Source organism: Phoxinus phoxinus (assembly GCF_949152265.1).
Source record: "Phoxinus phoxinus genome assembly, chromosome: 15".
In the NCBI taxonomy this organism is placed as follows: domain Eukaryota; kingdom Metazoa; phylum Chordata; class Actinopteri; order Cypriniformes; family Leuciscidae; genus Phoxinus; species Phoxinus phoxinus.
This window is the reverse complement of record NC_136890.1, coordinates 10,631,533-10,656,822: the sequence shown is the minus strand read 5'-3', so window position 1 is coordinate 10,656,822 and position 25,290 is coordinate 10,631,533. Positions and strand designations below refer to the sequence as shown.

The window sequence follows — 25,290 nt, the reverse complement described above, 5'->3', positions numbered from 1 at the left end:
TGCAAAGCCTCAGTGCATCAGAGTAATTAACCCTGCAGGCCGGCACTAAATATGTTGAAGTGGATGAAAATACACAATAGCGTGAGCCATGAAGACGGCATCATCATCTGAGGGTCACACGAGCAGTGTGATACGATGAAGAACAACAATTCACTGCTGTGTTGTTGAAACATCATAATACAACATTTAAAAGGATTTCAATTCCGTCTTCATTTACTCGCTCGCATGTCGTTCCAAATCTGTGTGACTTTCTTCTGTGGAACTCAAATATTTTTTTAAAATTTTACCATAATTTTTTACCATAAAAAGAAAGTCTGTTGTTTGGATCCCAATAAATTTCAAAACATATATTTTTTTGGTATGCATTTCACAAAAGAAAGATATTAAATATATTTCTTATATGTAAAAAAACAAACAATAATAGATTAAAAAAATTACACAATACTTGTTTATTTATTCCTTATTCGTCTTTTATTTTTATAATGACAGTTTCTTGTTAAAAGTATTTTTATTAAGGTAACAAGCTATAAGGGACAGGCTCAGTTATCTTAAGTGTGTGTGTGTGTGTGTGTGTGTGTGTGTGTGTGTGTGTGTGTGTGTGTGTGTGTGTGTGTGTGTGTGTGTGTGTGTGTGTGTGTGTGTGTGTGTGTGTGTGTGTGTGTGTGTGTGTGTGTGTGTGTGTGTGTGTGTGTGTGTGTGTGTGTGTGTGTGTGTGTAAAATACATTTATATGAATTAGGCAATAGCCTATGTTATATAAAAAATCTAAATCGATTTGACAGCACTAATATATATATATATATATATATATATATATATATATATATATATATATAATTTTACAATACAATTCACCTTGAAAAATGATTACATAATTTCAATAATGCTTAATGAAATGGAGGATGCTATAGAATAGTTCCAATCCTGGTTTATCATTGGTCAATACTTTCCAGTCATGATATATTCCACAATAAAATGCTATGGCATTACTGTTATTCCTTAGTAACGTTTGGTTGCGTAAGGGAATGTATCTTCTAAATTTGCTTAAAAATTATGTTTAAATGAACATTTGTGTCCTTAATATTTATATTTTGCAGTAAATGTTTTTTTAAGGCATTTGAGAATTAATTGTGAATGTAGTCAGTCCGCTGCACATTGTGCCTAAAATCCCTTAGCCATTACTACTATACTCTCAATATAGCTCAACCAATACACTACAGCCCATAGCAATAGCAGCATATGCTTAATTATTACAGAAGTTTTAAAAATATATAGTGTTTACATAGTTGTAAACATACTTTCCCCCACTCTGACAATATCATTTAAGCACATTTAAAAACTAGGTTACAGTTTCCAGCATCCCATCATAACACTAACACTGATGCTGGCGCCCTCTAGTGTTCTTACCACACGCTAAGCGCTGAGGGAATAAACAAATACAGTAGTCAACTTGAAGTGGATAAAAAAGTTCATCAAAGCTGTCCTAAGACAAGAACGGGTATTGTTCAAAATGCATGTATAACTGATGAAAGGGTTTTATCCACTTCAAATGTCGACTACTGTATACGGCATACTGTAGCTATATATTTATTTATTGAAAAACATGCAGAATTAGAATCTTAAATCTTAGGATAACAAAATAAAATTTTAGTTACTATATCAAGAAGCAGAGTAGTCATAATTACTGCAGAAACACCAGAGGAAATCTCTAGCCAATAGGGGTCTATGAATATTACAGTATTGGAGAATAGAGGGACGTCCAGTCAAACAGGTTGAAAACCAGTGCTGTAGCTCCACTGAAGGATTTATTGCAAATGGTCTCCAGCGCAGATGCACTGCAGCATCAGTGTTGTTTACAGAGCCAGCTTAGACGAGATAAAGCACCTAAGCTACTTCAAGTCTGTAGCCTTTGCCCTCTAAATCTATTTAGGAGATGTTCGTGAGATGTACTAATTCACTTTAACCTTGATGGGCATTTTATCGTTTCACAAATCGCGCATATGTGTAAAATTACAACGGAGGATTGTACATTAGACATCTAAATACACTAATTAAAAAAAAAAAAAAAATCCTATTTTTCCTATAATTCCCCCTTATTTTTCTCAATTTATGCCACCCGATAAGAGTTTGGGTTCCTTGCCATGGTTGTATGTTGGCTTGCTAAATTGGGGACACTTCATATTTTGCAATATTATTGATTTGGCTGCACTGACACTATTGGATGAGAACTGAATTGGATGACATCAGTTTTCTCCAGAGCTGCTTTATAGCTGAATTGAACTTATTCCATAATTGATGGACTTTATTGAATCAGTGATTGAACCGAACTGAATCAAAACTGAACTGATTTCAGCAGAATAATGTTTACTATTGTCTCTTTAGAGCTGCTTTACTTGAACTCTTTTTGCATAATTGTTACTGTTTTTCACTGTAAAGCTGCTTTGAAACAAGAAATCTGTATTATATAACGCGCTATATAAATAATGGTGACCACTTTAAAAGCAATATTTAACCAGAGAAAATATTAGAATCTGAATTACAGAACTAGAATAACTTATACCTTTGTAAATCAGTGGTAGTCATTTATCTGATGACTACATACAAATTCAAAATTACATTAAAAACAAAAATTGGAAAGAATTTTCAAGTGTCCAATGAGAAAAGAACCTCTAACACTAAAAAAAGTGATTATTCAGGACAAATATTCTGAAATATTTGTTCCTGAAGAATTGGCTACAATTATATGCAATAAAATTATCAAGCCAATATTGAGAAAATCAGGCAATTTCAAACTTGCAATCAAGCATCATATTTCATGTTAGTGTTTTCTAATGTCAACTATTACTGTTTAATTGTTAAAATTAACCAATTCTAATCTTTTAGTAAAATAATGTAAAAGATTTAAAGCTGTATCCCAGATCAATAAAAAAAAGACTAACAACACGGGTGAATAGCTCAGAACCTTTATTCAGAGGGCAACAAGAGTAAAATATAAAACTTATGGGCTGTTTTTCCTTTCTGTCAGGCGACCGAAATGAATTTCCGAACCATTGTACGGGAGAACAATCCCTAGAGGAAAGGACTCGAGTGGTTTGCGATGTCTGAATGGATGAAACCCCCACAGTTCACCCTCCTCCGCCATCAGTGCTCTAGTTCTCATCGCAATGTCTCCAAGTTTTCATCAATGCTTTTCCTTTTAATTTTTTGCTACATCTCTGCAGTTTTTAAAAAGTAAACAAACAAAAGTCCTTCAAAAAAATAAAATGGAGCGACCACATCTCAATGTTCGGCTTCTTAACATTTACAGTATATATAAATACTTACATAAATATCTTACATGGAAAAACCTAATTCAGAGAAGGAAAAAACAAAAATGGGAAAAAAGCAGAGGAGAACTTTGGAGGAGGGGGATGGGGGAGAACTGATACAGTGTGTGTGTGTGTTTCATGTTAGAGTCAGGACAGTGTGGACACAGATTTGGGCGTTTAGATCAGTAACAGTATAAACAGAGCGCTCAGTTGGCCCAGTAAGGAGAGCTGCTGTAGTTGGACTTGCCCTGACTCTTCTGCATGCTGTTGGACTGGCGTTGCCCCTGCAGAAAGACAAAAAAAACATTAACATTTAAAATCATATTTGATACCCACATTTCTAAGGCCTCTAAATGATCAAAACTTTGCTGGAAAAACTTGTACATAATCTAACATGCCCTCTCTTCTGATTAATAGTTTATACTTTTCAGTCAGTAAATTGTACAAACGTCCCCCAGTGCTACAAAGTGGTACAATCTGCGGTGAAAGATTTTTATAAAGTAAACAAGAATAACTCCTATACTGAAAGAAAAATTCAAGATGAACATTTACTTGACTGAAGCAACTTCAGTTTATTTGCATTTTAACAATTGTTTTTAAATGTATTGATAATTGAGTATTAAATATATTCAAATAAACATTCCTCAAAAGCTTGATGCATCATGTCTCAATCGTCACAGTATTTCAACGCATTATATATTTTGCCCCCACAATTAAAACTACAGAGCTTTTTGATCTCATCTTACTAAATTAATATTATTGGGAGATATAGTAGGGGTGGGCGATATGGCAAAAATATCACATGATTTTTTCAGGAAAATCATGATTCACGATTTTTTAAAAATCACGATAAGTTGATTTTACTATTTTGCAAGTGACTGAGCATTACAGCCAAACTAATGTCCCTAATTTAAAAATTAAGCCTTATTAGGTAACAAAATATATATATATAAAAAAGAATAGCAGAAATTTATGCCAAAGTGGCAAAGATAATCTGTCATTTTCTTTGTAATTAAAAAAAATGACTTCATATACAAATGACAAACAGTGCTTTTATTTTTTCAGCTAGAGTAGATCTATTTAGCAGTAGCATTGAATAAAGTAATTATGGTAAATTAACAAATATGAAATTAAAACACTACATAGACTTCACTGTAAAATGTATACATTATATTTATAATTTTTTTAATTAACATTAAAAGGATAATTCCCCCAAAATGATGTCATAATTTACTATCTCAAGTGTGTTTAAACCAGAATAAGTTTCTTTCTTCTGTTGAAAATAAGTTATTTTGAAGAATGTGGCTAACCAAACAGTTGCTGGTCCCCAGTGTCTAGTTTTTTCTCCTATGAAAGTCAATGGGGACCAGCAACTGTTTGGTTACCCACATTCTTCAAAATATCTTCTTTTGTATTCAGCACAAGAAAGAAATTAATACAGGTTTGCAACAACAATAGAGCGAGTAAATAATTACAACATTTAGAAAAAAATTGGTGAACTATCCCTTTAAGGACAAGCGGCAGCATGTTTACTATTAGACTGTCACTTTAAGACCTGCAGGAGACGCGTCTAATATACACTAATATAACAAGCACCAGATTTTCTCTCAAATGTTTGCTTTCACTTTAGACACAACCAACTGTGTTTATGTAAACCTTGTGTGTATTTAACAGTATTAGCGCAATAAGATGAGAAAGATAACAGTCCAGGAAACCAGGCGCTGTTAGACAGGTTGTAAGTTCCTGTGCGCTTCGAGTGTATGCGCTCAGAAAAGCGCATGTTAGAACAGCACATCAGCACACGAATGACATGTTTAACTAGCCTGGTAATACCAGACTCTGTCTACTTCACTTTGCTTCGTAGACAGAGTCTGGAATGGCATAATGGAATGGCTGAGGGCTGAGGGAGCACCCCGCATATTGATAGCGGCTCACTGATGCCCGCGAATTAGTTAAAATCTCCGGAAGCTAAAGGCGAGCGCGCCCGCGAGACAGAGACTGTGCTCCAAACCGCGTAGCGCGTGCACGGCATAGAGGGAGAGAGAGCAAGAGGCCGCGCACGTGTGCCTCATGAAGCGCATGTAATACCATCCCCCCCCATTGTCTAATGGGTCAATAAACAATTCCATCAAAAAAAATTAAACAATTTGGACTAATACTTCATATCTTAGGGGGTTGAGATGCATACCTGAGATAAAGCCTTAAAAACATTTTATTTACATTTCCACCTGAAAGAGTTTTTTTGGGAGCATGTTTAGATGTGATGTACCTGTGTGTCCTGAGCCATGTGGTGGTGCAGTAACTGTGAGGGGGGCTGCTGATGGGGCATTATATGAAGGAAGGGTGCGGGGGCATATCCAGGGGCACCTGCGGGGTTCAACTGGCTGGTTCCTCCCAGAGCCGAGGGCAGGCTGAACGCAGGGCCGGCTGCTGTAGGGAAACCCTGCTTGTCAAATGTCTAGAAGGGGGTCAGAGAAAAGAGATTAACGGCTTTGAAAGGACTCATTCATTTAAAGTTAATTAGAAGAAAAAAAAACATGTTAAATTTTATTCATGTGAAATATTAAAATAAATAAAATGAACTCCCTTGCAGCATTTGTTTTTTTAAGTTTCCAGCCACCACCAGCATTTAAGATTATTTTCACCATTTTCATGGCCCCCGGAATATTTTGTTGTATGAATATCTGAACAAGCAATATATCAAAAGAACCGAGCCTCTGCTTTTTAAGCTGCTTTACTCTTTATCAACACTTGAAAAGCTTGTCAAAGACTATATCCAGATCAGATTCAGAACGATGATCGAAACATTTATGGAGTAGATCGAGTCCACCAAGACTCCAAAGCTTGCACACTCAGTCCTATATCTCGTCCTGGGTCGACATTTCGTTCAGTAACATTAAGCAGTTCTTATTTATATGCGGTTTAATGTTGATGATTGCATTTTACATATGCATCCGTTTACGTATGCTATCACTTGTTTCTGCATCTTTCCTCACACATTTTGATCAGGTGATTCAGCACTCTTTCAGAAGATGTCATACCGCCTCCTAACGTACCGTACAGTTTGGGCTTTTAAAGGGTGTTAAATTAAGGCAGTTAACGCATTTGACCGTCAATTCTGCCTGGTTTTAAATAAATACTTTTAAAAATAAATAACTTTTTAATTTTACTATTTTAAAAAGGGCAGGGGACTGAAGGCAAAATATTGGCACCATACCAGGGATGGAAATTAAAAAATGACAAATTTTCAAAATTTCAAATTCTACCAGCCACTCAATGTTTTTACCAGATGTTTATCAGATGTTTTCTCTGCGGACCTCTTAACACCTGCGATGTAACATAACATTATTTTTGAAGGTGCGCCGCCTCTAAAACGTCCGGGTGACAGTATGCTATTTTTATCTACCCGCCACGGTGGCCGGTAGGTGAAGCGAGTTTACCCGCCACAACACAAAATCACCCGCATTTGGCTGGTGGCGGGTGCTAATTTCCATCCCTGCACCATACAATAATTGTAAAAGTTTAAAAGCAGAGATCAAAGTTAAGAGGGAAAAAAATACTTTTTTCCAAATGTTTGTAAACCAACGAGAGTTATAAGCTGTCGTTTCTCTGTCTGTGACTTCTGGAAATGGCTATCGCTATGTGGCTATGTGATGAACTTTCAATGTGATCGTAATGCTGCCACAAATATGCGGGTCTCTAATGATTTAATAAAATGATTCTTGACTTACTGAAAGTGACCACCCAGACTGAAACCCCAAATAGTCAATTTGTGCTTCGTTTGTTCTGATTTCTGAAACACACCCCTACTCCCTTCATTGCGCCACCCCAATATAATGAACATGCTATGCAACAGGCAACCACTAACAGCTGGTGCATCAGACATCTCACGCAAGTAAGGATGAATCAGCTGTGATTCAACAACAGCAGCATATCTTGGTTTTGTGAAACGGCAATATCAAGGTTACTCATGTATCGAGCAGAAACAAAGCAACATCGGCATTTTCTCAGGTCTTCCCGCTCTAACATTTCCCCAGCGCTCAAAAGCGTCTACGATATCAAGTAGCTCTTGCCTGATCGTAACCCTTCTTTCCAAATTATATTCCTTCGACATTTTCCTCAATCTTTTTCTTATCTCAGCCATCTCCCTTTCTACAAATGTCCCGCTCGCCCACTCTCTCCTGCCAACCATTGCTGATGATGATCCCTGCATGGATCAGTCCAATCCAGTTTTTTCTCTTATTTACACAGCCAGGACTACGTACAAACATTTCTTTTTTCAGCAAACACGTAGAACCGACATCTGACAAATATTAACAATATTGTCACCGCTTCTCTCTGAATCACTTACTGCAACTTTAATTGGCTTTGGTTGACATTACAACTATGTGCACATGAAAGCACCATGTGTTATGAACCTCACAATGGAAGTAGTCAGCCAATCATAAGCAAGCTCATTTACAGACAGAAGTCTTAAAGATACAGCATTAAAAAAATCAGTTTAATCCATTTTATTTAATAATAAAAATCAGACATACTGGTTTGTAGCATTAGTGTGACCATTTACTGCACTGTTAGCAGCTACTGAATTAGAAGACTTGTACTTTTCACAGGAAATAGCTTATTCCCACATTGAAAAATAAGGTGGATATGAAGAGACACAGAGGGTGGAAAATAGTCATTAAAAACTAAATTATGACCGTTTTGGTGCAAGAAGCCTAACACAAGTATGTCCAAGTAAACAACAATGTTTTTCCAAGCCGAAATGTGAACCTCACCTGAGTCTTGCCGTACACTGCTCCAGTGAGGTCTGAACTCGCAGATCCAGACAGTCCTGGTGCTAAGAAAAGGTTTGAAATATGTGAATGAAAACATTTTATATGACTGTTTATTCAATAAAGCCAGACTAGCAAGTAGATAAGTTTTACTGCATGACATTTAATCTGCATTTAATTGCACAAAGCTTACAACTAACTATCATGATAATGAGATAATGGGCACATTACGTTTATTTTCATATTAAACATCGCAACATACATTTATCATTGAGTTTAGGGCTTTTGAATTTGAAATTAGATTAAGTGAAATGTATAATATTTATATGGATCAATTATACACAAGTATATCAAATAAAAGTATGGTAATTCGTTTTTTACATAAGTATATTATGGCATCAAACCGACCCTCACAGTAGGGACTAAGGGATGTGCACAATGACTAATTTCATTAACGTTTAAACGGAAATTTGGAAACAGACTAGTCTAACCTACATTGTTTGAAGAATAACATTGGGCATAACGTGGAATCATTTAGTTAAAGGGATACTCCACTTTTTTTGGAAATAGGCTCATTTTACAACTCCCCCAGAGTTAAACAGTTGAGTTTTACCGTTTTCGAATCCATTCAGCCGAACTCCGGTTCTGACGGTACCAGTTTTAGCATAGCTTAGCATAGATCATTGATTCTGATGGGACCAGTAGCATTTCTTTCAAAATGACCAACGAGTTTCAATATTTTTCCTATTTAAAACTTGACTCTTCTGTAGTTAAACCGTGTACTAAGATCGACGGAAAATGAAAAGCTGCGATTTTCCAAGCCTATATGGCTAGGAACTACTCTCATTCCGGCGTAAGAATCAAGGAACTGTGCGGCCGTACCATGGGTGCAGCAGGCGTAATGATATGACGAAGCACTTGCCGTCAACAAACCAACGTGACAACCTGCTTGCACAGGGAGCGTGCCTTGTAGCATGGAGACATTTGTGAGAGACGATTTAGATAACATCTAAACAGACCCGAACACCATACAAGGGTTAATTAAACTATACGCTACCTCACCAGAACTCTACAACAAAACTACTAACGTTATATACTGTACAAGACGAATGATCGAGGAAACCTAGCACTCACTGATTGCATTTCACAGGAAGATAACAACGGCAGTGCTTTTACAAAAAGTTAAATTGTTATACAGTAGCCTTACTTCCAGTGGTGCGCGGGTTGATCCAAAATGAGCAGGTGCCTGCGGTCACCCGCGGTTACGAGTCATCCAAAAATATTTTTAATGATATTCGGGTCGCGGTCGGTCGTTTGAAATAAAGATGCCAATTAAACATTTGTAATTTATATAGTACTAGACACAATGTTCTATGAAATAAATAGGTGTAGACTTTATTGGCTGAATAACTGCGCGAGGATGACGCACAAGCTCAGTCAGAGATGACAGTGGGAAATCCTTATTTACCTTTTGAATAGGGGTGGGTATTGGCAAGGACTTCACGATACGATACGCATCACGATACATGGATCACGATACGATTTCATCACGATACATCACGATACGATAAATATTGCGATATTCCACACAGTTAACTAAAAATGTAAAACCAAAATAAAATACAAGTTACGGTGTGTGCCATCTGAGTAGTCTTACATCAGATCACATTGATAAATCAGCAGAAGAATTGAGTCAAAGCAATATATTACAAAATTTCCTTTCCAATTTATTTTTTTAGCTGCCATAACAAAATAGACTTGAACTTTTAACAATGGACACATTAAAAACGTTAAAATAAAGTGCATTAGATATTTAAAACTAAATTAAAGTGTAGTGGACAGTTACGGTAAGTTAACTCACTGAGGTTATGTGGGGCTGAGCTTGAATTAAAAAAAAAACATGGAAATAAAGTGCAGATACTCAGGTACTGTCCATGTAAACAATGAAGTGAAATATGCAGCTTTCACTACCGAAATTGAGAGTGTGTGTGCGCTACTGAGTGAGCGTGCGTTTGTGTGTGTGAGTGAATGTGCGTTTGTGTGAGTGAGTGAGCGCGAGAGAGTGCGTGTGTGAGTGAGTGAGCGCGAGAGAGTGCGTGTGTGAGTGAATGTGCGTTTGTGAGTGAGCGAGAGAGTGTGTGTGCGCTACTGAGTGAGCGTGCGTTTGTGTGTGTGAGTGAGCGCGAGAGTGTGTGTGTGTGCGCGCGCGCTGTTTGTGTGAGTGAGTGAGCGTTAGAGAGTGCGTGTGTGTGAGAGTGTGTGAGCGCTGTTTGTGTGTGTGTGTGTGTGTGTGTGTGTGTGTGTGTGTGTGTGTGTGTGTGTGTGAGTGAGCGCGAGCGAGTGTGTGTATGTGTGCGAGTGAATGTTTGTGTGAGACGGCACGCGATGACTGGTCGGAAAGCAACGTGTGTAGTCTGATATGTTTCTTGTCCACGACAAGAACATAAAGCCGCCATACTGCGACATCTAACGTTGCAGGAACGGAGGTTGTAGTTCACCAGGTCACACCCCGTTTAAAACGTGATTTAATTTATTTATTTTTTTAACATCGATTTTTTGAGCTGGAAATCGATGTTGTGTATCATGAATTTAAAAATCGCGATGTATCGCTGTATCGATTTTTTAGCACACCCCTACTTTTGAATGTTGAGCGCGTTATTAACTTTTGAATAAAAGCTGACACGGGACAAAATGCCCGATTTCCCAACACGTTGAACTGAGCAATGCCATGTGCCAATTTAATAGGCTACTTTTTAAAACGCATATGTCAGTTTTATGTATTTGCTGAGAGGGGGCGGGGTTTTTGTTGGGAAAGTCGGGGGAGAGACGCACCATGCACTTCGATTAGACTGGATAAACACATGCAGCATCTTAATTATTAAGAAAATGAAACGAAATAAATGAATAAATCAAGCCTTTATTAAAAAACACTAATCATACAGCATTCAGAAAAATGCGCACCCTAGTTCCTATGGCCCATGACGCTACGATGAGCATTTACTAGCTACTTAAAAAAAAACGCGAGTCAGGAAGCGGGTCGGGTAACTTACAATATTTTCTTTCTTTTTTTGCGGTCCGAGTTGCGGGCGGGTTAGTTGAAAACGTCGGTCGGGTGCGGTTGTTTATACATTGACCCGCGCATCGCTGGTACAGCCATGGGTGATGATGATGATGATGCACTTGGACCTGTCTGTACATTGAAGATGGTTGGGATGGCTGTATCCTTTAGACGCTGTACCGTAGCCTACTGTCCGTGTTTTCTTTATAGTCATCTGGTCCAAAATGCTTTGAGCAAACACGCCATTTTTTTTTGATCGATTCTATCGGTGTTTTAGATCAATGTTCAGAGCAGTCAACCATTGATTTTTTAGTTTCTTTTTGTTCGTTGGTATTCAGTGTAACATTACGGTAGAATATACACTCGCCTTACTATCACAGCCCTTTACTACGCACAGAACCATGCGCACAGTAATTTGCCACCTAAAAACTACACAAACTTAGTCCCGGTCATGTTGGAAGTTACCGAGCTGGGGACTATTTTCAGGTGCTTCGTCATATCATTACGCCTGCTGCACCCATGGTACGGCTGCACAGTTCTTTGATTCTTACGCCGGAATGAGAGTAGTTCCTAGCCATATAGGCTTGGAAAATCGCAGCTTTTCATTTTCCGTCGATCTTAGTACACGGTTTAACTACAGAAGAGTCAAGTTTTAAATAGGAAAAATATTGAAACTCGTTGGTCATTTTGAAAGAAATGCTACTGGTCCCATCAGAATCAATGATCTATGCTAAGCTATGCTAAAACTGGTACCGTCAGAACCGGAGTTCGGCTGAATGGATTCGAAAACGGTAAAACTCAACTGTTTAACTCTGGGGGAGTTGTAAAATGAGCCTATTTCCAAAAAAAGTGGAGTATCCCTTTAACTATGAATTACAATGCACTTCATTTTTTTTAATAGTATTTTTTATTATTTTCTCTTCCAATTAAAATAAATTAGCATAATTGATTGATGCTAATTGAACCGTTAGTTGCTCTCACAATATTGGTTTGTTTTATGGCTGCAAGATCTACCTTTTCCCACGCTGTTGCTGACTCCTTTAGCCTGGGAGCTTCCTCCATATCCTCCTTTCCCGTAATCTCCAGCATGAGCCTGGGACAACTCATCAAAAGCTTAGGAGAAAATAAAGAGATTTCAAAACAAGTGCATTTTCCAGCCAAACATTAACATTAGGACCCTTAAAGGCCCTACTGGACTGAAGCAAATTTACTTCCTTATACATACCATTTTAAGATGATTTTTTGTAAAAATAAATAAATAAAAGCATAAAAATGGTACTTTTGAGAAATGTTTATTTGTAAATCATTGTTGCATTTTAAACTGCATTTCAATCAACTGTTCAATTACAAAAATGTGATTTTTCTTATTTAAAATGAAAATGACTGAAACACTTACTTGGGCCGTATGTGTGCTGGCTGTATCCAGCCTGGTGCTGGTACTGGCTGGACGGGCCCATATTGTGTTGCTTTGTAGATGCTTGGGGCATGAAGACAGTGGGGCCGTACTGGAAGGCACTGGGCACTCCCGCCATCCCGGGGTAGTAGGGCAGGCTGGTGTAGCCGTAACCTGGAGGCAGAGGGGGGTTGAGGAAGGCCTGGGTCTGACCCTGCTGGGGTTGACCTGGGTTCTGCGGTCCTTGATTTTGAGGGGGAACAGCACTCTGTTGAGACTGTGAGGGTGGGACAGATGAGAGACTGTTGGCAGGGGCTGGGGAGTTTGAGTCGGTGCGGCCAAATTTGGTGGGTTCACCTGTACGAGCAAGACAGAAAAGTGTTTTAGGCTGACCAAGTATTGGAATGAAACAACTCGTAGTCCTTTCTGCACTAGCATTAAACAATAACGACAATGTCTGCTTACCCGAGTAGGGATTGCTTGCTAATCCTCCATCTCTGCCAGCTAGTGCTGTGCCAGGGAAAGTCATGCCATAATAATCCTGCATCGAGAAGAGACCGAAAAACAAATTTAATTCATCCCTGAGAAATAAAAATCTTAAAAAGGACAGGTCATCTAAAAATAGCCATCATTTAGTCATTTTACCTTATTATTTAAAAGGGGCATGAGTAGGCTTGCTGCCATGTACGCAATTAAATTACTTGGTACTGTCGTTTTGGTTTTGTATAGAAATAAAAACCATTTAGTTCAGTTGGATAACATGTGCTACAATTATAAACTGATCCTGAGTGTCATTGATAAATATCTTATCTTGAAAAACGTGTGGTCAGTCCTGCCTCTCCCTGTACACAAAGTACGCATGATCGCAAATTTGAAGGTTAAAGTGAAAAGCAAGTGTGCATTCAAAAGGAATTTCAATACCCCGCATAATAGATAGCGGCTCCCTGATGCCCGCAAATTACAGGCCTTAACAGAGTATGGGCGATCTCTTATACAACAATGAAAGTGAAAAGAGCACACATTTAATAATTAACCTTAATTTTATACTACAAATAATAATCATAATAAAATAAGTACAAGTATTTTAGTCATATTGATGTACAATACATTTTTAGCCAAATTGTGCAGCTCAACAAACAAGCACAGCAAACCTGGAGCATTAGAAGACAATATTCCCCAAATAGTGCAGCCCTACTTAGCACAGTTTATTTTGGGGCGAACTTCTTTTAATAGATGAAAACGGAGCATTGAGTCAAGTGTTGTGACAGTAACAGTGGACTATGAAATTGTTACCATGGGCAGGCGGGACTGCATCATCTGTAGGTCTTCATATCCATAGATCGGCTTTAGGGATGAGAAAGTACAGAAAGATCAGACACAGATCAATTCTATCAATGTGATGCAGGCGAGAACACTTGAACACTTCACTTCAACAAAGATAAACAAACCATCTGAGAGCAGATCAGCTATACACTAACCGGGTAAGCAGGAAGGAGGCCACCAGGTCCCATGATATACTGACTGGCCAGCAGCGGCGGTATTCCTTGAGCCAGGTTAGGAGGCGCCTTACCTGATAATATAAAAAAAAAATTGTGGGAAACAAGTTCAGAGTTAAAAATTGTGGGAAACAAGTTTTCAGTTAAAACAAAAAAAATGTATATTACACCAACCACACACGATTTACAAACTGACTTGAAATGCTGATACATTTTAGTTTATACATTTACTTTAAAAAAATAATAATAAATATAGCTGCAAGCAGCGATTACGGGCCCAAGCCGGTGGCACTGCCACCCCGGTGCCTTTAGTTGCACTAAAGGCACCGAGGTGGCGGTGCCACCGGCTTGGGCCCTCCATCGCTGCTTGCAGCTATATTTAATATATATATATATATATATATATATATATATATATAAAAACCGCCACCCCGGTGCCTTTAGGGTTCCTGTGCACGACGGGCAATAACGTAACTCCGCTTTGACTGTCGAGAAGAAGTCTGCTTTAGAGCTTGCATCAGTGTGGGTTCTGCAAAAGTGCGCATCGAGGGCACATATCAACCACAAAGTATGCGTGAGCACCCTTCTGAAACCTAAAATGAAAAATAAGACACCCTACAGTCTCATGGACTTAACGGCCACATGAAATCAGCAGCCATTGTAAGTACACAACACCGAAAATTCCTATGAAGTGTGGTATATATATTCATTGAAATTACTGTACTTTAAAACACTTGTTTAAAAGAAAAAACACATGTATACATAGTATAAAACACTAGATGGCACAATATACCTAGTTTTAATAGTCTTTCTGCCCCCCTCCCCACACACACAGAGACAGGGGGGGCTGTCTGTGTGTGTGCCCTCCCTCCCCTCCCCACACAGACACACACAGGGGGGCTGTCTATGTGTGTGTGTGTGCCCTCCCTCCCCTCCCCACACAGACACACACACACACACACACACACACACACACACACACACACACACACACACACACACACACACACACACAGAATGGCTGGGGGAACTCTGTCAGAGAGAGGCAGAGAGAGACAAAACCACATTCAAACCAAAATATCTGACTTCCTGTTGGTCGGAGCTAATGACTGTAAATCAGAAAGTTGTCCGGCTCGATGTGCACAATATACATACCAAGTTTTGTGACTGTAGGTAAAACTAACCCCCCCACTTTTGTCAAAAGTAACACTTCCTGCTGCCAGTTGGTGGCGCTATAACTTTGACTCACATTAGTCACATCCATGTGATCGCTCTCTTACAACAAACACGCTACTGAAGTTTCATCAAGATCAATTAATGTATGAAGACGTTATAACACATCGTGTTTCTCTTTTCTCGCCATAATTTCATTTCCTCACCACGGCCAAACTGTTCGAGATATCAAAAATCCGTCAGCAATTTAGTATCCTCAATGTCTTGACGTCATGCTGACCGAGTTTGGTTGCGATTGGATGAATTTTCTAGAAAGAGTGTTTCAAATTCCAGGGGCATGCGTTTTCATACCACCCACAATAGCCGACTTCCTGTTGGGCTGGCGTAAAACTTAGAGCACGAAAGTTGTTCGGCCCGATGAGATCTAAATGTGTACCGAGTTTCATATTATTACATGCAAGCGTGTTTGATATATACGGACAAGTGTTTGAATCCCATTCCAGGGGGCGCTGTCGAGCCCCCCTGCCACGCCCGGGTACCAGCTTCAGCCGCGGGTTCTGACCTGTGTGCAAAATTTCAAGAGTTTTCGAGCACGTTAAGGGCCCCAAAAGTTAGGGATGCATCGATCCGATATTCAGTATCGGTATCGGCTCCGATATTGCCATTTTTGCCAGATCGGGTATCGGTCAGACGAGGCAGATCCAAATCCGATATTGTGCGTATACTATTCTGTGCTATTGTTAAGCCCCACAAAAGGCACAAAAACATTATAAAGCACCATAAAGTTGTCGTGCACTATATTATAAGTGTTCGGAAGCCATTATATAGTATAATGTGAGATAGAAATTAATATTTAAGTCATTAAATTCAAGATCACGTTCACTTTTCCCTCCGCTGCGGCTGTCAGTCATTCTCCATTCAGCATCAAGCAGTGCGTCACGTTCGGTTACGAGTCAACACGATGAAAAACTCTCTCCAAGATGATTCAAAGTTACTATAATTATACTTGATCTGTAGATAAAGGGCTATGGTTTTGCATTAAACAACTTTATCTTGCTGGACTTTATTGCTGTACCTTAATCATGTTAACGTTACTTTCTACCGGGTGTCTCTCACAACACTGGAGTAGAGTCAGAGCATTATAATTGTTCTTCACGCGCAGAGTAACTGACATTTAAAACTGTTTAAAGAAAATGCTCTGTTTAAAGAAACTATTGCATAGATGGATAGATACTGTATAATACACTACGCATCAATATGCCTTTCCTTTGTGATTTGAACTTTTCAATGCGGAATCGACGCGCTGCGCGCTGTGACTCGTGTTGCTTCATGCGCATCATTCTGCGCTCGCGATGCGCATAAGCGCTGTGTGCCGCACTGTACTGGAGCCTTTCATATCATAATACAGCGACGCAATGAACGATTATTTCTAGTTCTGTCCTATCTATCATATGTTGCTGCCTCATTAAACCGCTGTGCTATAAATTTAAAACATGTCTCAATTTTATAGTAGGCCTAGTCTATATATAAAATAATTAATCTTTTTGATTTTTGTTATCTTGTTTTTCATGAATGTATTTTACAACAATACAAAGAGCAATGTGTAACGTTTTACCAAATTTAGTGTTACACTTATTGTCTCATATTTGTTCCCCACTAAATGTTTTTTTCATGTTCAGATTTAATACAATTATTGTGCACTTGTGATTTTTTTTTTGGCTAAATTTTACTGCTGAATTATCCACTAATCTAGTTTATAATAGCATTTTTGTCACAGATTATGATCATATTTTTTTTTATTTGTTGTTTTTCTTTATAATGAAGTTGTCTGTATTAAGTAGATTGTGTTTAACACAAAATAGTGACTATCAGTTCAACACACAGAGTTATAGAAATTCTACTTGATTAAAAATAAAAAACTGTGCTGGTATCGGATTGGTATCGGTATCGGTCGATACTCAGAATGTTTGGTATCGGATCGGATCGATTCTGAAAAAATGGTATCGTTGCATCCCTAAAGTGCCCGAGATTTTGCACACAGCAGAGACAGGGTTAAACTAAACTAGCCCCCCTCCTCACACACACACACATACACAGATCCCCCCCTCCCCTCCCCACCCCACACAGACAGACACACACACACAGAATGCCAGAGAGACAGAGAGAGACACAATTCACATTGAAACCACAATATCTGACTTTCTGTTGGTCGGAGCTAATGACTGTAAATTAGAAAGTTGTTTGGCTTGATAAGATCAATACACACGCTGAGTTTTGTAACTGTAGGTAAAACTATAACTAAGTTATAACACACTTTATGCATCCTTTTTTAATCATAAATTCGTTTCCTCGCCACGGCCAAACCCATGTGATCGCTCTCTTACAACAAACACGCTACTGAAGTTTCATCAAGATCAATTATTGTATGAAGATGTTATAACACATCGTGTTTCTTTTTTCTCGCCATAATTTCGTTTTCTCGCCACAGCCAAACTGTTCGAGATATCAAAAATCCGTCAGCAATTTAGTATCCTCAATGTCTTGACGTCATGCTGACCGAGTTTGGTTGCGATTGGATGAATTTTCTAGAAAGAGTGTTTCAAATTCCAGGGGCATGCGTTTTCATACCACCCACAATAGCCGACTTCCTGTTGGACTGGCGTAAAACTTAGAGCACGAAAGTTGTTCGGCCCGATGAGATCTAAATGTGTACCGAGTTTCATATTATTACATGCAAGCGTGTTTGATATACGGACAAGTGTTTGAATCCCATTCCAGGGGGCGCTGTCGAGCCCCCCTGCCACGCCCGGGTACCAGCTTCAGCCCGGCCGCGGGTTCTAACCTGTGTGCAATATTTCAAGAGTTTTCGAGCACGTTAAGGGCCCCAAAAGTGCCCGAGATTTTGCACACAGCAGAGAAAGGGTTAAACTAAACTAGCCCCCCTCCTCACACACACACATACACAGATCCCCCCTCCCCTCCCCACCCCACACAGACAGACACACACACACAGAATAGCAGAGACAGAGAGAGACACAATTCACATTCAAACCACAATATCTGACTTTCTGTTGGTCGGAGCTAATGACTGTAAATTAGAAAGTTGTTCGGCTTGATAATATCAATATACACGCTGAGTTTTGTAACTGTAGGTAAAACTATAACTAAGTTATAACACACTTTATGCATCCTTTTTTAATCATAAATTCGTGTCCTCGCCACGGCCAAACCGTTCGAGATATCAAAAATCCGTCCGCAATTTAGCATCCTCCATGTCTTGACTTCATGCACACCGAGTTTCGTGGTCATCGGATGAATTCTCTGGGAGAAGTGTTTCAAATGCCAGAACATGCGTTTCCATACAGCCCATAATAGCCGACTTCCTGTTGGACTGGCGTAAAACTTAGAGCACGAAAGTTGTTCGGCCCGATGAGATCTACATGTGTACCGAGTTTCATATTATTACATGCAAGCGTGTTTGATATATGGACATGTTTTTGAATCCCATTCCAGGGGGCGCTGCCGAGCCCCCCTGCCACGCCCGGGTCCCAGCTTCAGTCGGGCCCTAATGGCCGCAGGTTCTGACATTTGTGCAAAGTTTCAAGAGTTTTTGAGCACGTTAAGGCCCCCAAAAGTGCCCAAAAGGTAGTAAAATAATAATAATAAAGAAGAAGAATAATAATAATAATAATAATAAATATATATATATATATATATATATATATATAAATAAATATAGCTGCAAGCAGCGATTACGGGCCCAAGCCGGTGGCACCGCCACCCCGGTGCCTTTAGTTGCACTAAAGGCACCAGGGTGGATGTGCCACCGGCTTGGGCCCTCCATCGCTGCTTGCAGCTATATTTATTTATATATATATATATATATATATATATATATATATATATATATATATATATATATAAAAAACCGCCACCCCGGTGCCTTTAGGGTTCTTGTGCACAACGGGCAATAACGTATCTCCGCTCTAGAGCTTGCATCAGTGTGGGTTCTGCAAAAGTGCGCATCGAGGGCGTGAGCACCGTTCTGAAAACTAAAATGAAAATTAGACACCCTACAGTTTCATGGACTTAACGGACACATGAAATCAGCAGCCCTTGTAAGTACACAAGACCAAAAATTCATATGAAGTGTGGTATATATATATATAAATTTTTTTAAGGGACAAGACAGATCATTTGACTTGCCTGACCTGATTAGAACAGTGAAAAAATAAAAAAATAAAAAATGGGTTGTGCAAAAAGGAAAACAGAGAACTTTTGAAACTAAAAAAATAACATCCTAACTTTGACAGAAAGTAGTCTTTGATAATGTTTAAATATACATAAAAATGCAGCATTGAATTAATTGAAATTAGTGTACTTTAAAACACTTGTTTAAAAGAAAAAACACATTTATACATAGTATAAAACACTAGATGGCACAATATACCTATTTTTAATAGTCTTTCTGCCCCCCTCCCCACACAGACAAACACAGGAGGTCTGTGTGTGTGGCTGCGATGTCAAGATTGCAGTGTGTGTGTGTGTGTGTGTGTGTGTGTGTGTGTGTGTGTGTGTGTGTGTGTGTGTGTGTGTACGAGGATCGATCGAAAAATGGAGACATAAAAACATACTCCGTCATTTTGTTCATACAGGACATCATTCAAACTGCAAAGTGTTTCCTTATATTTGTGTGCACTTGCAATAAAACACAACATTGTGCTTTTGTTAAACTATAAACTCTTGTCAAACTGTAACATACAAATGTCACCCAACCAAAATCACACACACACACAACAATGTTGACTGTTTTTGTTCTGTTTCAGCAGCGAAAATAGTTAAACAAAGATCACAGCAGAACCATCGCGCATCTCACAGTGTTTTTTCATTAGTGAATGATTCCGCATTTTGAAAGAATCGCTTGACTCAAAGATTCAATGATCAATCCATAAAGATCTGTGTCATTCATGAATGATTCAGTCGTTCGAACGAATGAATCAATGACTCGCTCATTAAGACGGTCGTGTTTTTTCATTAGTGAATGATTCCGCATTTTGAAAGAATCGCTTGACTCAAAGATTCAATGATCAATCCATAAAGATCTGTGTCATTCATGAATGACTCAGTCGTTCGAACGACTCGTTTGAACGAATGAATCAATGACTCGCTCATTAAGACGGTCGCCTGGCGACACCTATAGGAGGTTTAGTGTTATGTTTAAAAGTAGCCTTTCATTCTTTGCAACGATCGTTAATTAACTTATATTTAAAACAATCTTAAAACATTATTTAATGCATTGTTTTTAATTTGATCAGCCACAGGGTAGGCTAACAGTCCTATAGTGTCTTATTATTCTAAATAATTTAATTTATTGATCAAATTTAGAAATTAAAAATGAACTATGAAGCATACATTTAATAAGAGTAGGGTGTGACTAGGTATAGATATTACAATATACAGATATTCAAATATAGTGGGCACTAGCCTATTAAAACCTGAACGTGTCCGCTTAATAAATCGTGAGCTGAATGAGTCGCAGCAAACATCAGCACAAGGAGTCCAATTTCATTAATCATGGGTGAAAAGCTGACTGAAAAGATTAAGAATAATAGGCTATTGAACACGCAATTCAAGCAATCCCACCCCCGAAATGGCGCTATGTTTAAAATTAAACTAAATGCTCACGGCTGCACGGGCAATAACGCGTTCACGGCGAGGAACGAGCAGAACAGAGTGAATGTGTTTTAGTTCATTCCTACTGGACGTCCAGTACTTACTTTGGCTTTTAAGTTAGCGATTTAAAAGCCCCCGCTTTAATTGCACATCGATTAACCGGTAGGAAAATATTCTAACAGTCACTATTTATATAGATACAATATACAATGGGCCTACCCGATTTTGACCACAAGAGGGCAGTATTGCCCTATGTATGACTTATTTTTTGACTTAAAAAGTGCATTCTGGCTGTTTTTTAACTTATACATAATTCTTAAATTGAAATAAAAGAACAAAATGGGTTTAGTTCTGATATTTGTATACTTTTATATAGAAATAAATGGTGTATAATAAATTTTTTAGAAGATATGAGGCTTTTAGTGTTTCCTTTTTTGGACATTACTTTAATCCCTCACCATAGCAAAACCGTTTGAGATATTTAATATCCGTTCACAATTTAGCATCTTTAATGTATTTTCATCATGTTGAAAAAGTTTGGTGTGAATAAAATAAACCACCGCTAAAAACTCGGAGTCTAAAATATACCAAAACTCACATTCAAACCAAAATATCTGACTTCTTGTTGGTCGGAGCTAATGACTGTAAATTAGAAAGTTGTCCGGTGTAGGTAAAACTAATACCCCATTTTTGACTAAAGGTGGCGCTACTGAGCCCCTTACCACGCCCGTTTCTGAAACTTCGCACATGTCTATTACACAATAAATGTCAAATGCATGTTGAGTTTCATGCAATTTGAAGCATGTTAAGAGCCTCAAATGCATCCAAACAGAATATAAAAGTTTAAAGCGTTGCCATGGCGACAGTATTAAAGATATCAATAATCCTTTCACAGGTCTACATCTGTCGTGTGTTTACATTATACAGATGAAGTTTGAAGCAAATCGGGTAAAAATAAGAGGGTGATTTCAAAGCATTTCGAAAGTGACACACTTCCTGCTGCCAGTTGGTGGCGCTATAACTTTGACTCACAATAGTCACATCCATGTGATCGGCCTCTTACAGCGAACACACTGCTGAAGTTTCATCAAGATCAGTTAATGTATGAGGATGTTATAACACACTTCCTGTTTTCAATATTCGCCATAAATTCGTTTCCTCGCCACGGCCAAACCGTTCGAGATATCAAAAATCCCCTCGCAATTTATCATCCTCCATGTCTTGACTTCATGCACACCGAGTTTCGTGGTCATCCGATGAATTCTCTAGGACAAGTGTTTCAAATGCCAGAACATGCGTTTCCATACAGCCCATAATAACCGACTTCCTGTTGGACTGGCGTAAAACTTAGAGCACGAAAGTTGTTCGGCCCGATGAGATCTATACGTGTACCGAGTTTCATATTATTACATGCAAGCGTGTTTGAGATATGGACATGTTTTTGAATCCCATTCCAGGGGGCGCTGGCGAGCCCCCCTGCCACGCCCGGGTCCCAGCTTCAGTCGGGCCCTAATGGCCGCGGGTTCTGACATTTGTGCAAAGTTTCAAGAGTTTTTGAGCACGTTAAGGCCCCCAAAAGTGCCCAAAAGGTAGTAATATAATAATAATAATAAAGAAGAAGAAGAATAAATAATAATCTGAAGGAAAACAATAGGGCCTTCGCCTTTTCAAGGCTTGGGCCCTAATAATAAATAATAATCCTTTGGAAAACAATAGGGCCTTCGCCTTTTCAAGGCTTGGGCCCTAATAAATAATAATCCGAAGGAAAACAATAGGGCCTTCGCCTTTTCAAGGCTTGGGCCCTAATAATAGTCAACCGCAATCAACCATAAAAAATCTGCCAACTCTGCTGCAACACTGATCATATGCAGTGAATGTTTTTGTGTGACTGACCAGAGGTGTTGGAGGGTGTGATGGTGTTCTGCAGCGGAGCAGAACGGACAGCAGAGGGAGCGGGTGGGCCGTTAGCCATGAGGTTCTGGGATCCTGCGCTCAGGCCATTCATGTTGACCGACGCGCTGGACACAGAGCCAGAGTATGTGGACAGGTGCACATTCATATCAGCGCCCATCTGGTTCTGAAGGAAACATTTCAATCCATTTAAAATCTAAAATACATCCACAATATAAAGCCCCTCAAATATCACAAAATCACATTGCTGAAATCAGAACAAATAAGGAAGAGAAGCTCAGATAAAGAGGGGAATAAAGTGAGGAAACTCAAAAAGTGGGAGGAGTCTCAAAAGAAACTTACGCTCAGAGAAGAGCTGGTGGGCGCAGAAGATCCGAGAGAGTTAACGCTGCTCACGTGACTGAGAGAACAAGCAACCACGAGACCATAAGGAGACTGATTTCCTCTCTTGAATATTTAATAAAGCTGAAATTCTAATGATGCGATAGTACCTGCTAAGTGATGAAAGAGCTGTGCTGAGGGCAGGCGGTGCTGTTGAAGAGGAGGAAGATGACAAGCCGTTCTCAGTGTGCAGGGCTGTGGATATGGGCTGAGGCGTGCTGGACGGAGCAGCTGCAGATATATCAGAAAAAAATTAAATAAAAAAATAAAAATTGTGGCTAATGCTACAAATTCACATGGCAAAGAAAGAACAGGTAAAAATGGAAAAATCTAATAAAGAACTCAATTACCTTCCTGTGCACTAGACGTCCTCATTTCACTGAATCCATTCTGTGGGCAAACCGATAAACAGATTCAGCTATACGCTAAACTAACATTTCACAGTTTGTATGCCGTTATACAAGAGAAAAACCAAGGTATTACCAAGTCATACAGGTTTGTAATAATTTATTAAAAGTGCATTTAATAGATGTGTCTTTGTTTGGGTGAATTAGTTTGATACCATAATAATTTGGTTATTTGTATGATGCAATTTTATAAACTTGAATTCCATTCTGCATAGAAACTGTGACTCAACATGGACTGATTTGGTTTGACCAATGAAACTCCATGACTTTAAGATGTTTTTGATGACTAGATAAGGACTTTGATCACACACACACACAAAAATGTATATTAAAAGATCATAAGAACCCTGTATATAATCAATCCAGCTCTGGATTCTGGATAGTTCAGTGCAAGCCATCTAATTAAAAGTACAGTCACAGTGCATAAACCAGTGAATGTGCCTTAAAATTGAAAAGATGAAAAGCGTTTGTCATACACTGAGAGGGGTGGTGGCGGATGACTCCACTCTGTTGGCTGATGGGGGAGCCAAAACAGAAGGAGCAGTAGTGCTCGGTAAACCCAGAGAGGCAGATGGGTAACTGGACTCCATTACTGCTGGAGGCAAGCCACCTAGAGACTCACTAAAAGGAAAAAGAAAAAAGAACTTGATTAGAACTGCTTTTAAGTCACTTATTTGTGGAATGTTCTGGGTTTAAAATCAATGATCTATATAGAGAACTGGTTCGCTCATGCCAAAAGTTATGCCACCATAGTGGTATTCCCTAGAAAACTCGTTTAAATTGAACTCGTTTAAAAACACGTTCTATTGAATTAAAAGGAAATTATACGATTTTACTGAGAATACATTGACTAACGAGAGCGATTTTGTATCTGAAATCTCCCTGTACATTCGCAAACGTCCCAAGCATGTAAATGGTTATTTGTTTAAAGTCAGGAAGTTCTCCTGCTTATTAAAAAGTTTTGTTCATATTCATTACAGTAGTGGACATCCGTCAATGATGCCCTGTCAGTAGGGAATAGTAAGATGGCCGCTCGAACACTTCCGGTGGCTTCACAGCCTGATGGCAGTTTATAATGCATTGAGCAATCCAGTCATTATACAGATCAGTGGTTTTAGTGGCCATGTTGATTTCCACAGTCAAACATTTTCTAAATATGGAAGAATCGCTTACAGTTAGTGTTTAAGGTCTAGTTCACCCAAAAAGGAAAATTCTGTCATTTACTCATCCTTATGTCATTCCAAACCTAAGATATTTTTAATGAAACCTGTGAGATGTCACTCCACTCCAGTCCATTCCACCAAAACCTTTAAGCTTCAAAGAGTTCATAAAGACAAATCCATATGAACAGTAGTTTAATCAGAGTCTCCTGAATGGCTGTTATTTACATAACACTGATCAATGCACATTATAATGAGCTTCAGTTGACCATATTTGACGTGACCATATTTGGCGGACAGTCTGTGGCGTGCACATAACAGAGGCATGACGACTGAGCGTGAAATCCGAACGGCACCCTCTTCGTTAAAAGCTAACGTATGGAAAATTGGCATAATTTCATTTTGGACTATAGTGTATTTTTGTATGAGAGCTGCTTTCTGTATAGTTTAGTTTTCACATCAATATGCTGTAAACAGATGTTATACGTACGTTATACGTAGGTTTACTGTTACTCAACAGTCACAGTGTGTATCAGTGCAATGCCAGTCACAAAAA

At 38.8% G+C, this 25,290-nt stretch overlaps 1 protein-coding gene across 7 annotated transcripts in view; it reads right to left on the bottom strand.

The window, feature by feature from the left end:
• Positions 1-2,948: 2,948 nt before the first annotated feature.
• ubap2b (ubiquitin associated protein 2b) overlaps positions 2,949-25,290 on the bottom strand; it is a 44,307-nt gene continuing 21,965 nt past the window's right edge. For all 7 annotated transcript variants that reach the window (XM_079636730.1, XM_079636732.1, XM_079636734.1 and 4 more), the window contains exons 15-27: positions 24,051-24,195; positions 23,518-23,557; positions 23,278-23,398; positions 23,129-23,186; positions 22,769-22,952; positions 14,012-14,103; positions 13,827-13,877; positions 12,999-13,074; positions 12,537-12,890; positions 12,155-12,253; positions 8,086-8,147; positions 5,577-5,765; positions 2,949-3,591 (exon numbers count right to left, since the gene is read on the bottom strand). In XM_079636730.1, coding sequence (XP_079492856.1) covers positions 3,514-3,591; positions 5,577-5,765; positions 8,086-8,147; positions 12,155-12,253; positions 12,537-12,890; positions 12,999-13,074; positions 13,827-13,877; positions 14,012-14,103; positions 22,769-22,952; positions 23,129-23,186; positions 23,278-23,398; positions 23,518-23,557; positions 24,051-24,195 — 1,549 coding nt within the window. In that variant the 3' untranslated portion in view covers positions 2,949-3,513. The remainder of the gene's footprint in view (positions 3,592-5,576; positions 5,766-8,085; positions 8,148-12,154; positions 12,254-12,536; positions 12,891-12,998; positions 13,075-13,826; positions 13,878-14,011; positions 14,104-22,768; positions 22,953-23,128; positions 23,187-23,277; positions 23,399-23,517; positions 23,558-24,050; positions 24,196-25,290) is intronic.